Consider the following 16,565-nt stretch of genomic DNA (forward strand, 5'->3'; position numbering starts at 1 on the left):
AAAAGATAGTCTAATGTTTGTATTATTAGTATCATTATTATTATATAATTATATATACTATTATTATATAATAGTAATCCACTTGAAGCATTTTCATTTTAAGTGACAAATACATGTAATCAACTAAAAAACTGATCACCTGAGTTTAAGTACCTGACCTGATTTGAAAGCACATCCTGCTTCTTGGTAATGGGAGGTTGCACCAAAAAAGTCCCTTACAAGAAGATTGCTGAATTTACTTAGTCTACTTAAAGCTGTGGCTTGTTTCTTTGTCCCATTTATTTTTGCTCTGATGTTGATATTCCCCACACAGCATAGATGGGCTGCATTTACTTGTCTTGATATCCAGGTCCAATCTGTTGGCTTTATCCGATAGCCAACATACCTGAAATCTGAATATCACACTACACACCTGGGCAGACGACCCGCAGCGTGGATTTGGCTACTGAACATGAAAGAGTTAGGGCATGAAATGGAAGTGAAATTGGTGTTATTTTGAAATCCTTGGCCCTAATGGCTTGGTAACCATTATACTTGTAATCTTGACTTTTAGCAGCTTAAACCACAGGTTACATTTGATCTTTACAAACTCAACACCACAATTATGATTTATGTCGTTCTTTGAAACACCCAAAGCATCAGTTTAATTCACTCATTCCAAAAAAGAAAAAAAGTACAAAAGATTTATTCTTCATCAAATATTCCACGGCAGAACTGTACACAAACCTTCATCCAGTAGTTCTGAGGAGGAGATTCCTTGACTCTCTCTGACTACTCAGTAACATGTCGTGAGGCAAAGTTTCAATAAAAGCTTAAATATTGACATTCAGGAGTGGTGATCCAGTGAAACATACTGACACACGTCTGTAGCTTAAAATGTAGCATACAGATTTGTAGTGCAACAACATTTTCCCGTGTCTCTGCAGTGCCAGTGATATTTGACTATTATCTTTTAGCAGTGCAGTAAAGGTGACATGGACGCAAACAAACGACATAACAATAAAAACCAACAGCAAGAGTAAATATTTCTTATTAAATTAGGTTTTCAACGCTGTGGAAAGTTGTATTTAAATCTATTATCAGATTGTATTGGTTGCAAAAGTAGAGTTTGACACTTGAATGGTGCACATTATTTATTTCAAATACACGTGAATCTTCATAAAATAAGTCCTAAGAAAACGGATAAGAAAATCTGTCCACACAGATTTTCTTACCTGTGTCTGAACTATCCACTCAGGAAAAATAAAGACACAGGAGAGAGGGTTAGAACCCTGTCCTTGTCAGTGTCACAATTTACTGTACGCATTTTAGTGAAAGTGTTTAATTTCGATCCAGTGATTCACTTAATGGCACTTTTTGGTCTTTTATATTAAATATTGCACTTGGCTTCATGAGTGAAAACAGCTGACTTTGTCTTAAAGTGGACTGAACAGTAAAAATCGCATTCAACTGAATGAAGATATTTGGTAACTGCATCGAATGATTACATTTTATTATTATTATTATTATTATTGTTATTATTGTTGTGATTATATTGTGACTTTGGGGTATACACATTCTATGTTGTTAAATTTACCACCTGCGCCAGAAAATGCTGCATAAAATTAAAGTTGATCTATAAAACAATTCAAGGTTTATAAAAAACTATTTAACAAGTCCATATCTTCCCTCATAAAAACAGTATGGGCTTTACAAAAGCAATAACATGGCAATATTAGAGATTTCCATTGCTCACCAAAGAGTACACCTGAAGGATGTGTGCGTTAATGCATTTAGAGGGTGGAGTGCTGAGGGTTATTTGGAGCTCGGGGTCAGATAGTAGGGATGAAATAGTCTCTCGTGGGCACAGATGTGCAGAGCAGCGTGTGTGTGCATTAGTAACCGCGGAAACCGGGAGGTAAAGTAGCAGACGAAGCCATCGGGCAGCTCGCCGAGAGTCTCCTGCACCTCCGGTGGCAACTCGTGGTAGTGATGTTTCTGTAAAGCGGGGTGAAAACAGAGCGCATGTGTTGCAGTGTGTCTGTTTATGTCAAGTTAAATGAGGGTTCAGACTTTTTTATGATGCGTTTGCTTCAGGCACTAACACTTATTCAGTGCTGACTGCACTGAGAACCAGCTTGAGACACCAACGCCTGCTTGAGTTACAATATCTCCACAATATATAGTAATATAATATTTTTTCTACAGGAAATGTTTGTAAAATCGCTCACTTTCCAAAGTCCATAGAGAAAGTCTGTGTTTTTTATCTCACAGGGACACAGGAGCTGCTGGTCCACTGCTGCTTCATTCTGTAAATGTGTGTCACTTAGGTAAATCCAAACAAAGTCGTTTGAATACTGAAGTCCCAAGACAACACATTTAGTAGCTTAACAACTCCTGTGTGTCGTGATGTAAAATGACAGATTTTGTAGATGGGATGATAGATGACAAACAAAACAGGCTGTCTAATCGCAAGATAAACTGGCAAACTTATTTTTAACGTATTATACATTTATTTAGTATAGATTTTATGAGATGAGAGCGTTTTGTCAAGAGGCTAAAATCAGTTTTTCCCGGTGTTGCTACTGACAGCCATGTTTTCACTGAAAGCAAGTGACTGTGTCTCCCACTGGTTTTCAAGTGTAGGGGGTGCATGTGTTGCACTTAGTACAGTCAGCACTCATGTGTCAGAAATCTGCACAATTGCACAAAAAAACATTATCCCTTTAAACTGAGAGTGCACACTTCACCTGACCTTATTTCTCATGGCTCTCAGCAGATCTCGAACGGAGTTTCCTTTATACGTCCTGAAACGACGCAAGTCTGGAATGTACATAGGACAAAAAAATTTTTTACAAAGAATAACAGCTTTTTTGAAAAGAGTGATAGTAAGAAATAAAAATCCTTAAACAGGAGGATTTAGTGTGGAATCATGAGCGTGAATACCTGTTTGTAGAGGCACAGTGATGTGCATCCTCCAGTTGGTTCGGACCACAGCTCTGCCTGCAGTCTCCAGTCTGACCACAATGGGACTGTCTGGTGGTTCCTTCTCTATGCGATCGCTCACGTCCTTTGCACAGACACATACACACGATCAAATGTTTCTGAGAATGAGTCTGAGAAAACTACAAAATGAAAAAGCTAATAAACAAAGTCCTTAACACACACCTGGAAAAAGAGCAGCTGCTTCTCTGGACTCCAGAAGAAAGGATGTTTCAGCACACAGGCGGTGGAGGGGCGTGACTCGGCCTCATCGCTGATCATTTGCTCAATCAGATCCCTGGCTATGAAGTCATCTGTTTTACCAGAGATGCAAATATTGCTTTCAGGTAAATCACTTTTAATTCCATCCAATAATCCTGCACATTATTTTAAATTATACAGTATCTCTCGTGAAACGTGTACATAAATACAACAGAAAAGACAGAACACACTGCACATTCAGACAATATTTTCATCATGGACCTTCATTGGACATCCAGAAATAATGCTTCCTGATGTTTTAATTCTTGAATTATTTGTAAAAAAAAAAAAAACATACACCTATATACTTGTTTAGGGCTGCAAATAACAAATATTTCCATAATCGATCAATCTGTTAATTTGTTTCTTGACTAACTGAATTCTTTTTGTTTCTGTAAAATGTCAGATGTTGAAAAATGTTGATCAGTGTTTACCAAACCTGGAAATTATGATGTTGTCAAATGTCTTATTTTGTCCACAAATTACATTTTAATCTGGAAGCTTGTTTTAATTATTAAAAGAAACACTCAAACCAATTAATCAATTATCAAAATAGTTGGCGGTTAATTTACATAATGGGTTAATGATTGATTAATTGAATAATCGTTGCGGTCCTACACTTAATACAATAAATCTTGCCCTCACCGTGCATGTCCTCCATAAAAAATGGGAGCGAATATTCTCCTGACAGGATGTTGATCTGTCGTCGCAGTGCGTCACCAAACGGGTGCTGCCCCCTGCTGACCACGTAGTAAAACACACAGCCGGCTGAGAACACATCCACTGCTGCTGTCTGAAGAAAGAACAAACAAAACGTGATGAGTAGGTCGAAATAAATAAACGAATGAATAAAATAAAGGGACGTATGAACTTTCAGACTTGATTGTTGAGTTTAGCTGATATGATGAAGGAGTCACTGGAGAGGTCTAATGTGCTGATTTTGGTTTTCTTTATCGATGAAAATGAAAGAATGGTAGTTTTCCTTAAGCACAGAGAATCTTCACGCTCACATTCACACGGCGACTTACACAAAAAGTACTGAACCAATTAGCACCAAACTTGCCGTGGAGCAAGGCATTCTCAATCCCCTTCTTTTACATTTTTACCAAATTAAAATGCAAGGATGGTAATGTATTTCTATTTTCCCATCCACAACTAGAGGCAACCTCATCAAATATTTTATTTGTAGTGTAAAAAAATAAAGATTCAGTATAAATCTCCTTACTTAGCCTTCATCCCACGCTCCCACCATGTTCCAAGAAAATAAGTTCAGTAGTTTTTGTGTAACAGACTGAACAAACAAACAAACGGCACCAAAAACACGACATCCTTGAGTTCAGAGTGTCACAGACTACCCACTCTGCCCTGTTATATGCTTCTTACTGGTTTATTTCCAGGTGTTTCTCGTAGTACTTCAGGAGCTATCCACCCTTCAGTTCCTGGTATTCCTGAGCGCAGCGAGAAGCTGCAGCGACCGTCTGGGATCTTCTTACAGAGTCCAAAGTCGGAGATGAGAGCTCGGATCTGACCAAGCACGCTTGGACCAGACAGGAGGATGTTTCTAGGTTTCAGGTCACGATGGACTAAAAGGAAAGAGGAGGGAGAGTGACTTGTAGTGAATCATGAGTGTGTACTTGGATAAATGTTATTTCCTGGATGTGTATCTCACACCTATGTTGAGTGAGTGGAGGTGTGAAAGGCCACACATGGTCTGTTCCAGTAGAGTTATAGGATTCAGCTCAGGAAAGCAAGAGGGATCCTCCACATACTGCAGAGAATACAGACACATAATGTAATAAAGTGCTAAAAACAGTAGAAAACAGTGCAACACTGACGGTACAAACACTGACCTGTTGCAGGGTGGCGGTGCACAGCTCGATCGCGATGTACGTGAAGAGGCGGTCTCGCTCTGTGCAGAAGTATCGGATGACGTTCGGGTGAGTGTCAGACTCTCGCAGGAGCTGCACTTCTCTCTCCGCCACCTCAAAACACTCGGGTAGGATCCGCTTCACCGCGACATGACGCCCGTCAAATTTACCCCTGATGTCACGAATGGAAAACATTAGTAGATGAAACACAGTATCATGTGCAGTTTGTGTGTCTCTGACATGACAGTGGAAATAATCTACTATTTTAACAAGAAAATTAATGTTGTAGCAATTTGAATAGACATAGTTTTGCTTTTTGTCACTGCTGACACACACAAACACACATACTGTGTGTATATATATATATATACAGGGCAGCCTGTGGCCAAGTGGAAAGGGAACTTGGCTTGTCGCCGGTTCAAGTCCCCACCAGGCCGAAAGGGCTGGGGTACCCCTGAGCAAGGTACCCAACCCCCATTGCTCCCCGGGCGCTACTCAGTGTGGTAGCCTACTGCTCCTAATTCTAGGATGGGTCAAAATGCAGAGAATAATTTCCCTAAGGAGATTAATAAGTATCTAAAATTAAAAAAAAAAAAATATATATATATATATATATATGGACAGAGAAAATCATTGTATACACACACATATAAACATACAGAAGACAACCACCATAACATAAACAAACTAGTCACTCATTAAAACTCAATTACAGCAGCAACATCTATCAAGAGAATGTTTTTCTCTGTCCATTAAAAATGATTCAATTTCACCCAGGGTGATCAGTTCAGACATTTCCAAGTCCTTTTGAAAGTCATTCCAGCTTTTATTTACAAGCTTTTTTTCCCCCAAGCTCTGTTCTCAGTCTTGGAATTAACATCAGAAGAGTACTACATAACCAAAGAGCCAAGTCAACTAATTACAAATCATGGAAAACTTATTTAAAATGTACTTAAGGCCTTCCTTTGTAAAGGTCCTTCCTTTGTAAAAGGCTACCATCTTGCACTGCTATGTTTTTACAGCAGCCAGAACAGACAAACCAGTCAGACTGTGCATTTCAGGTTCCGGTACAGGGTTCCTGGCATGCTTGTGAAACAGAGGGTAGAGAGGAGGACTTCTCTGTTTGATACAATCAGCAGTCTCACCACTTACTCTTATAATTTGAACTTCATTTTGCAGTAAATTCACTATGGAATTTGACCATGGAAGCAGCACTGCGACGCATTAAAAAAACCCATTATTATCTCATACCTGAAGACAAACGTTCCTGCTGTGCCGTGTCCAAGGACATCAGACGAAGCAAAGGAGATTTTTCCCACCTGCACCTCCTCCTCGTTTCCTTCTGCGAAGCACAGAGAAATTAATAATAATATATTATTAGTCGACTAAACCTCGACTAAGACGATGATGACGACGACAAAAAAAAAACAAAAAAAAAACAAAAAACCTATACATCGCACTTACGACTAGCACTTCATAGTTTGGTTTACTTGAAGCTCTTACTTACTTCTAGCTCTTATTTGTACCCAAATGTTTAAATGCACCTATTGTAAGTCGCTTTGGATAAAAGCGTCTGCTAAATGACATGTAACATGTAATATCATCTGAAAAACAATGTGTTTATAAAAACACAAACTCAGATCAATTATTAATCGATTACTACATTAATCGTTTACTATTCTGCTCATTGATGAATCGGTTTGAGTGTTTTTAAAACATTTCAGATTTTTTGCTTCTTAAATGTGCATATTTTCTCCTTTCTTTGGTCCATATAACAAATAAATCATTTAAACTGAATCATTTTGGTTTGTAAACAAAACAAGACATTTGAGAACCTCATCATGTATAGGTTTGGAAAACATTTTCTGGACCAAACAAATGATTAATGAAGAAAATAATCGACAGATTAATCAACGATGAAAATCATCGTCAGTTGCAGCCGTAAATGAAAACATTACCTGCTGTAGGTTTGAGCCCATTTCTGTCACCATCTGTGGGGCTGCTACTGTGAGTATGAGTACCGGATGGAGGGTCAACCGATACAGGTCTAGAGTCTTATTATAGAAACGTGTACATGTATGAATGCATCTCCACTTTTCAAATAAAGCAATATTTGAATATCTGAACCAAATGTAATCAAGCCGCTTACCACTGGAGTGGTTAGTGTCAGTGGAAAGGTTTGTGTCTGAAGAAGCCGAGATCAGTGTTTGAACGTTCGTCTGCATGTTTGTCTGCATGCGCTGGAGATGAGACTCAAAAGCCTCCTCCAGTTGCCTTTGAGCTTTCAGCTGCTGCGCTGCACGCTGGAAAAAATGACAAAGACTCATCTCAACTCTCTGTAAACAGGAAGGTGAACTAAAAGACAGGGGTCAAATGTTACATTTATTCCACCCCAACTTCTGTGAATTTCAAAGAGCTTTGGTCCGTTCCAGGGAAATGTCTACACCGTTGTCTCGTGGCTTAATCGCATGTAGCAAAACAAATGTAAAATCAAATAGTTAAACTACATTACGCCTGTGACAGTAGTAGCCTTTAAAAGACAAAGTAGTTTGAAAACAAAAAACAAGGTGTAAAAGGAAATTAACTTCAATTCAAATATTTAAAGAGGTTAGAAGCCATAAAGCCGCTGGGAAAATATGCTCATATTAAGGAATGAAACCATGTAAAATCATAATTTGTCATTAACCCCTCACTTTTCACATGGATATCATGGGTATGATAGTGAGGAGCAAGATGGCGCGTGAATGACATCAATCCTCTCATTTAACTCAGTTGTTGTCAGACTTCTCTGCAAATATTTCCAGAAATGATTGCTTTCAGAATAAAACTATAGGATATCCGACTGTTTCTGACTTTGAAACGCAGGCTGTACATTTCACACACGGACATGAGAAAGACAAACTCACACCGGGGTACGTGAGTATGAAGACCAACCATCCTCCCACCAGCAGCGTCAAAACAGCCAGAGTCATACGATCCTGTGTCAAGTACACGGGCAGCACAGTGACCGGCCTTGAAGCCTGTCCTGTTGTTCGCCCGTCCACCCCTCCTCTGTTCGCATTACTGTCGCCATGGCTACCAGCAACTGTCCCAAACTGAAGAGCACAGGGACACAACAGGGGAGACATGATGAGGAAGTGTTCTAAATCGTGTTCGTCTGCTTCATTTCATGTAAAGCAGTTTGCGATCAATGCGGCTGTTAAAGGGACATTTAGTGTTTTATTACATCAATTCTTGGTTCTCTGGAACAGCGTTAAGCAGGCTATAACTGAGAGTAATAGCCTAATAAGAGAGAATAACTGCCCGATATCATTTCAGTAATTTACTGACTCTCTGGTGTAAAGCTGGGGTGTGACTCACATATCGTTGCTGGTTGTAGGAGGTAGGGGAGACAGTGGAGGCAGAAGAGGCGGGAGGACGAGGGGGAATGACTGCCTCACCAGAATGCTGCAGGGAGACTGGGAAATCCCTCAACATGGTGGTGTGTGCGACAGGCGGGATCTCATGATGGCCTGAAACGCAAAGACAGATATGATAAAGAGTAAAGAGCTGTGAGAGAGCGATGTTTCAGTCCTGAGGGAGCTTTGCAGCAATTTCCTCTAAGAGTTATAGTTTTTAATAAATTTCAAACAGTAAAAATGTTTCCTGGTTTAGAACATCTACTCTAAATATTCATACTTTTATATTTATGCAAACGATTGGCCTGATTTTGCTGAGTATTTCCTATACATTATTCAATGAAAACTTTATCCATCACTACAAACTCAAAAATGTGTGTAAACGCGTCTACAATAACATGCACTAATCAGTCATAACATTAAAACCAGGGGTTTGTTCAATGTTGTGCAAAAGTGTTGAGCACCACCAGCTTTGTTGTTGTCATGTCAAACTCTGTGATCATTTATATTTGGATTGAAATGATATGACTGAAAGTGTGTCTTATATAATAGCAAACTTTCAATGAGTTTAACTCATACATACACATACACAAGCTCAAGCAAGTCTCGAATAAACTCGGTGTAATAGACCTTTTTTAGGGTTCTACTCCAGGTTTAAGAGTCAGGGTTGTGCTATTGTTCAAGAGTAAGGATAAGTCACATTAATACTTCAAACTTTAACCCTTACAAGCTGTTGTTTTCTGAAAAATTGCATACAGGTTTGCATATCATGGCTATTGTGTTTACCTACCTATCAGCAGCCAGTGGTTCTTCCGGCTGTTGGTGCTCCCTGGTGGATAGCGCACATCAGTGGACGGAATAATCTCACACTCCCCTCGCTCTCTGACCGTCACTCCAGCCGTCACTGGACCTTCAATCCGAGCCAGGGTGAGACCCCGAGGCTGCCAGAACCAGAGCCACACCATTTTAATATCACCGCAACGGTCATCAGTGTTTTACTCTCCGTTATTGCAATATTATTGGTCTGATATGGCAATAACACCAATATCAATGTGGATGTTCAAGGAAAATGAGTGTAAACTCAGATGTATTTAATTTTCCAACTCACCACTAATGAGACTCCGTGGTGGACAAGGGAAGTGGAAGCGTAGAGATGAGAGTCCAATTTTCCAACATAGAGAGTGGGCCTTCGGGAGAGAGAAACATCCTTAGCTAAAGAACATTAAAGTCACTCATTGGTCTGTCATTGGTCAATCCTAAAATATTGTGTCTGCACAAACCACACCACTACAATACGATGCACTACTATCCACTTTCCAGCCAACGATTAAGTGTGACATTTCACTGTGTCATTTTTTCCACTCATGGTGGCGGATCAGTGCTACTAAGATTGGGCTTGCTGTGCTAAACTTAGCAACCTGAATCATGTGTAAAATCATAGTTGCAAGTAAACAGGTAACTCTCTCAACCCCACGAAACACTTACATAATACAGTACTATAACGTGAGGCAGCACAGCACGTTTGACAGCTAATAACGCTAATATTAAGAAAAAGCTCACGTTTCTGCTGCTGCTAACTTCATTTAGCCTCCCAGCTGCACTAACAAAAGTATAAATAAGAGTTTTAATTAGAATCAGTAACCTATAACCAATATTTATACCAGTATCTGCATCAATAAAGTCCGAACTGTGGGCATGGTTTGTGCTTTCTGAAAGTTTTCCACATTACAGAAATACACACCAACATACAAAGCTTCTATTGTAGTGTATTGATGTGGAGAGAGAGTGTTTGTGAGTGTAAAATGTTTCCTCTTACACAAGTTGTGTTTGTGCCCTTGCCTGCTCCTTCACAAACTGATAGCTCCATTTCAGAGTGGAGTGTGTGTCCGTCTGATCGGTGGCAGAGGAGAAGGTGAGGAAACGCAGCGTTTCCATGGCGAGGGACAGGTGAGGGGCGTGTCTTAGTGAGTCACCAGAATACAGGTAGACGCCCACAACAGGCGAGCCGTAGTTCTGACTCCACAGGACGTCACCTATGAGGTTGACAGTGTAACCAGGGAGATAAAGGTAACAACTTATTCACATAGAGGAAAGCACACACCACTGCCTACCTGTCTCTCTGTCCACGGTCACAACAAGACCGTCACCACTCGACACAAGATGGGCCATTTCTAGAGGGAAAGCAGGCAGCACAGGTCAGTGTCAGACGAGCTGGACAACATCATTTTCACTCATCATATGACGTTTCAGGTTTAGTGGTAAAGCTCTTGTTCTTCACACTGTCCATTCATTGATCCACTTATATGGTGAAACAAAATCAATAACATTTTGTACACTATATGTTGAATACATTCAGTGGTTTTTCATACTGGCAGAAAGGACTTTGCTTTGGTCTCAATGAAAGCCTATACACAGCAGGACAGTAGTTTTAAGACTGGATGCCTCAAAGCATCCTGACTCTGAACAAAGAAATAAAATGTTTATTTTATTTGGCAATAAAGATGAGACACTCTGAGTTGCCACTCACCTAAAAAAAACTTTTAAAACCTAGGTTTAACAGTCGATTAACAAAATCAGCATTTTATCATCTTGAAGAACATAACAAAAGTCAAGGACTTCAACACAACTAGAACAAGACTGAAGGTGATGGCAGGACTTTCCAATGAGATCGTGAGGCACCTGAAACTTATTCAAGATGTAAGACAAAAAAATCTTCACCCTATTTTTAAGTTTCTTCACTGGTTGCCAGTAATTCCAAGGATTTTATTGCCCATTTTCAAATCTTTAAGCGGAACTGGATCACAGTTTATTGTGGATCTACTAATGCCTTCCACAAGCACTTTTCGATGCACTAAAGGCTCCTCTGTACTCAATAAAGTGCCAGGATTCTTCAATGTGAAGCCACTTATCTGTTTTTTCTGCAAAAACAACTCAAATCCCATTATTTCTGAGCCCCTGAAAATGGACAATAAGTCTGAAAAGGCTTATAATTCCTCAACGGTTAATGCCATTCTTTTGTTCATTTCCTCAAATTAAAGCTGAAAGTCTACACTTTAATCACACATTGATTGTTTCATTTAAAATTCATTGTGGTGGTGTACAGAGGCAAAAGGATGAAATGTGTGTCTTTGTCCAAATATATATGGACCTACATTAACTGTATTTCACAATAAAAGCATGCCACAGATAAAGGCATTAGATTACTTTTCGGCACGAGCTGACATTCATCAGCTGTAGATAGGTGTCAAATCACTCTCTTCAGTAGTAACAGCAGAGAGAGTGGGGAGAAAGGGAGAGTTATTTGTTCAGTTTAATTCTAAAAGAAAGTTCATTGTTGTGTGACTTATGCGACGCAAAAAAAATCTAATAAAAAAGAGCCTAAGTTACTTAATGCATACTGTGCATTTAAAATAACCCATTTTTATCTTTAGGGTTTTATTTATACTTGTATTTATTTCTTACATTTGTGTATTTGAGTTATTTTCAAATATTATGTACACCCTCTTAACAAAACCAGAAATATTCCTTTAATCTAGATCTCTTTCAGATAAAAAAACTACTACTCTACATTTTTTCTTGGTCTTAGAAATAGCAGTTTTAAATACAGAAAAAAAATGACTGACATAATAAAAGTTAAGATGTGAATTTGATAGGTATAATAGGTGGACTTGGTGGATAGGTTTTTTCATTTCATGCAGTTTCTGATCACATTATTATCCTATAGGATTATATCCGACTGTGTGTATAGAGACGTACTGTAGTCTTGCTTTTCATCATAAGGTGGAGCAGAGTAATCATTGTAGGTAGCGTTCCATCGCAACTGCCGTGTCTTGGTGTCAAACATGGTAACAACATATTCTGGAAGGCAAACAGGCACAAAGTTACTAGATATTAGACTGGGAGCAATAAGGGCAAACTGCCCTGTGGACCTGGGTGCATCTGTCTAATTGTGTGACATACCTGTGCGTCCTATATAGAGCAGAGGAGTGTTGGGGCAGATGGATTCGGAGGAGGAGGTGGTCAAACTGGTTTGCTTCTCACCTGTCTCAGGATCCACAACAAACCACACGTCCTGCTTTTTACCTGCATTGCCGCAGCAAGACAAGACGTTATGCACAGGCCACAGCAAGGTATGTCAAATATTTAGACCCTGCTGCTCTGACAAGCATCACAGCAGAAAGACAGACAGTGCGTACTATGCTGTCCACATCTTCTTACAAACATGCGCCCACCCCCACCACACACATACAAAAACACAATGGCTCACCTGTGTAGAGAACACCATCAGAGCTCCGGCAGGGAGCTGACTGAACCAGCTCTGGGATGGTAAAAGGCAATTTCTGCAGATACATCCACACAATGGAGTCAAATAGTACAAACAAACACACAAACTGACACACAATCACACACCCTGTTCTGTTCCTCACCATTAGGCCTTCCTTGTGCTTTCCACCCAGTATATATAAACTGCCATCATTGGGGTCTGGGAGAAAACCTGGCCTACAAAAACAACATGCATATGAGTACAATGATCCATTTACACTGTATGTGTTCATTGGTAGACTGTTTTCAATTTACTATATAATTATATATTTTGGGGGGGGGGGGGGGTTTATTAGACAGTGCAAAGAGGAAAGTTACTGACTGAAAGATAAGGAACAGCATGTAACAAAGGTTCCAGTCCAGACATTGTTTTGTGTGGTTTAAGTAAACACATTTACACATTCACTCCATTGCTGTTAAGAAAACAGTGGGAGTTAGTTCACCAAGGTCTGGGTATCAGTGATGTTACTTAATTGTGTCTGGGTCATAACAGAAGGATAAAAAGGTGAAACTTGATCATATGCCAAGCAAGTTGAAAAACGCATGGGACGAAAAAGCATGTTGTTGCTGCTTCCATCTATTGTTGTAGTAATATTTCCTCATCAGTCCACACATACCTCTATTGATCCAATGTTTATGTTAAAGTCACTCCAGCCTCTTAATTAATAGTAGCCTATGCCAAAGTGTGAGAACCTTTTTTCAGGGTGATTTTCAAGAGGTTTCCATTCAGGTTTATTATGTTCAAATTGAAAATGTACACAAAAATAGGCTCATGTAAACCCTATTTATCAGTATCTTGCATTCAGCTGACTGCGCTCTGTGTACTGCCTGTGCTGAGAAGCACCTGGGGCAGACAGGCACATGCTGGTATTTAACAAAGGACTGACCATATAAAATGTATGCCAGCTTAAATGTACGGTATGTTTTCTTAAGAGTGTATTTGCTGCTGTATCTTGGACTTTTCCAACAGGAAACTGAAGTATGTGTCACTATGTATGTAAAAAACTCACCTGTCTGTTTTACACTTGTCTAACAGCAAAGTGAAGCTGCAAACTTTCTTAAGATAGCACAGCAACATACTTTTCTTCAATACAATTTGTATGTTGTATAAAATTAGTAGCTTTAATGAAAATGAAAGATAGAAAAATTATCAGAATTTAAAGTAATGACAACAAATTTGATGACATTTGCTCTGGACCTGCTGTACTTTTCAATACCTACTGCCAAGAAGACAAAAACAGAATATTGATATCTAGACCTACTGTATGTGTGTGTGTATGTGTTAGCTACTCACTCTGTGAGGTAGACAGGCACTTGGATGATGGGGTCTGAAACAATTAAAAACACAGTTTTATCAGAGGTATAAGAATGAAAGTAAACATTAGGAAAGAACTGTTGCATGTATGTGATTTGTCTGGCCCTTCTCTTCAAACGATAAGATAAAGAACAATGTTCTTCTACAGTATAGTAGTATATTAGTATTATATAGTATAGTGGTTTCATATTTTCAAAAGAGTTAGTTAGTACTTATTGCCATTAATTTAATTTATCGTGTGTTTGCATGTTGCCCTAACAGCCAGGATGTTCCCTGTTGATCTAACCAATGAAGCAATGTCACCATTTATTGTGTGCATGTGTGTTATTGTACTTCTAATGACGACAAACATTTCACCTTATACTTGTTTATAATCATATAATCAAGTGTGAATGCATATGGGTGAAAAAAAAAACAACCCTTAAAATTGTGGCACTGAAGGTGGCACACATTGAAAAATGTGGGTGCATCAGTGCAACCAATGCAAAAATCTGTCTGGAGCCCTAATGTGTGTATGTGTGTCAAAGAACCTTCTCTCAGGGTCCACTTGATGTCTCCTGACTGTTTGGAGACAGCATGCAGACTGCCGTCCAGTGTCGAGATGAACAGGAGGGATTCTGGGAGGGTGACTGACCTGACCCCTCCAACCTGAAAGAGAGAGAGAGAGAGAGAGAGAGAGAATGTAGGCCAGCTGGTCACTGTGTCATGTATCCAAGATGCATGTGTGTAAGGGTGTGTGCAAGTGAGGAGGTGTGTCAGGTCTGTGAAGGGTTAATTTTCAGCTTTGCACTAACTTTCTGCTCCAATAATCACACTGTTCCTCGTTTACCAGGATGTCCTTTCTCCCCTTGCAAACACTGAGACTGTGAGTGTTTCTGTGTGTGTGTTTACCGCTCCCATATTTACCCACCAAAGAATGGCAACTGGCACTGCAGAGAAGAAGAGCACTCTGTGGTACAAGCACACCAGGGCAAACACTGAGTCTAGACGTATGTGCACATCTTTATGGGAATTTTCCATGTACTGTTTTAGTATGTTGTCTGTTTTGGTTCATTTTATGACCCATTGTCATCCCTTTGTAGTAATTTTTTGCCCTTACACAACGTTCATTTTTATTCTCTTCTCATGTGGTCATTCTGTGTGTTCCCGTTTAGCATCACCTTCTCGTGTAGTGTCCCCCTTTGTTATCATTTTTAGTGCGTTTATAAGTCGTGCTGTGCCCATTTGAGGTCACTGAGCATCACTGTGTGCTCATATGGTGACTTTTACTGTAATTGAGACATTTCAAAACAAAGAATATTAACTGTCACTTTTATACCGAGGCTGTGGCGCTCTCTCTCTCTCACACAAACACACCACAGAAACACACTCACTCACTCACTCACTCACACACACACACGCTGCTAAACCCTAAAAGTCATATCATGTCATGGCAACTTAACTCGATCCTGAAATAGACACAGAAGCGCAGCAGGAAGCCATTTGCGGTGTGAGTTCCGCGAAAGTAGCAAGACACTCAACAACAACAACAACAACCACATAAACAGTAAAACGGTGAAGTCAAAGTTTACCTGAAAGAATTTCCCATCCCAGGACAGCAGGAGAAGCGTGAGCAGCAGGCGGCCCAGTGCCCCCATGACCCCCAAAACACTATGTTTCATGGCTGTGAACAAACACGACTAACTCTATTGAACTAAAGCTCTCTCCACTTCCAGCGCGGGCGTCCATCGGTCAGAAACGTAACACCAGCCGTCAAACGTCGCGCTGACAGCTACCAAACACGGTGACATGTAAACTAGTAGTGGCGCTTTAAATCCATAATAACAGCAACGCGATTGCGAGTTGTTGCCACTGTCCCGTGTTTCCGTGTTGGGACGGAATCGGTGACGTCACCGCCGAACTGTCAAACAGCGAAGTGGGCGGTGGAGGATCTTCGACCCCGTTCTCGCGTTGAGTGACAAGCGGCTCAGCCAATGAGCGCAGAGGCTCGGGCCAGAAGGGGAGGAGCGGTGGAAGCTGCTGGAACACGTGGAAGGAAACAGCAGGACAGTGGTGAACGCAGCATGAGTGTCTCTTTGTGCAATAGAAAGTGGTGGAGAGCGTCATTATCTATTGTTCACTTTGTGTTTGAATCATGCAGTTCCTATTTCAGTGGTGATACTTTCACATCTTTATAAAAAAAGACAATTTGAACTGTTTACTTTAAATTATTGTAGTGTACACGCACTACACATTCACATTTCAGGGGTAGAATTGTGTTAGACTGGAGTAAAGCCACTCTGAGCCATCAGTAATGTGTCCACTGTGTTACATTTGGGTGCTTTCTGGTAAGAACAGGTGTATACTACCAAAAAGTAAGTTTGTATAAGTGTACAATCACTTAATTAAAATTGTAGTACTGTGGACCTTTGATTTTATCATTAGTTATTTTGGACCTTT

The 16,565-nt window shown here is 39.9% G+C and overlaps 1 protein-coding gene across 1 annotated transcript; it reads right to left on the minus strand.

Moving 5' to 3' along the window:
- Positions 1-608: 608 nt before the first annotated feature.
- ern2 (endoplasmic reticulum to nucleus signaling 2) lies at positions 609-16,015 on the minus strand. Its single transcript, XM_058641341.1, has 24 exons — positions 15,698-16,015; positions 14,657-14,774; positions 14,106-14,139; positions 12,916-12,988; positions 12,756-12,828; positions 12,449-12,571; positions 12,245-12,346; positions 10,600-10,659; positions 10,305-10,521; positions 9,597-9,675; positions 9,279-9,429; positions 8,451-8,602; positions 7,997-8,185; positions 7,240-7,393; positions 7,049-7,144; positions 6,342-6,432; positions 5,073-5,262; positions 4,894-4,990; positions 4,606-4,805; positions 3,868-4,015; positions 3,148-3,275; positions 2,926-3,049; positions 2,735-2,802; positions 609-1,977 (listed from the first exon to the last, which is right to left on the minus strand). The coding sequence occupies exons 1-24, from the start codon at positions 15,785-15,787 to the stop codon at positions 1,795-1,797; spliced, it is 2,940 nt and encodes a 979-aa protein (XP_058497324.1). The 5' UTR covers positions 15,788-16,015; the 3' UTR covers positions 609-1,794.
- Between the last annotated feature and the right edge of the window lie 550 nt (positions 16,016-16,565).

This window comes from Solea solea, chromosome 10, assembly GCF_958295425.1.
Source record: "Solea solea chromosome 10, fSolSol10.1, whole genome shotgun sequence".
NCBI classification, from domain to species: domain Eukaryota; kingdom Metazoa; phylum Chordata; class Actinopteri; order Pleuronectiformes; family Soleidae; genus Solea; species Solea solea.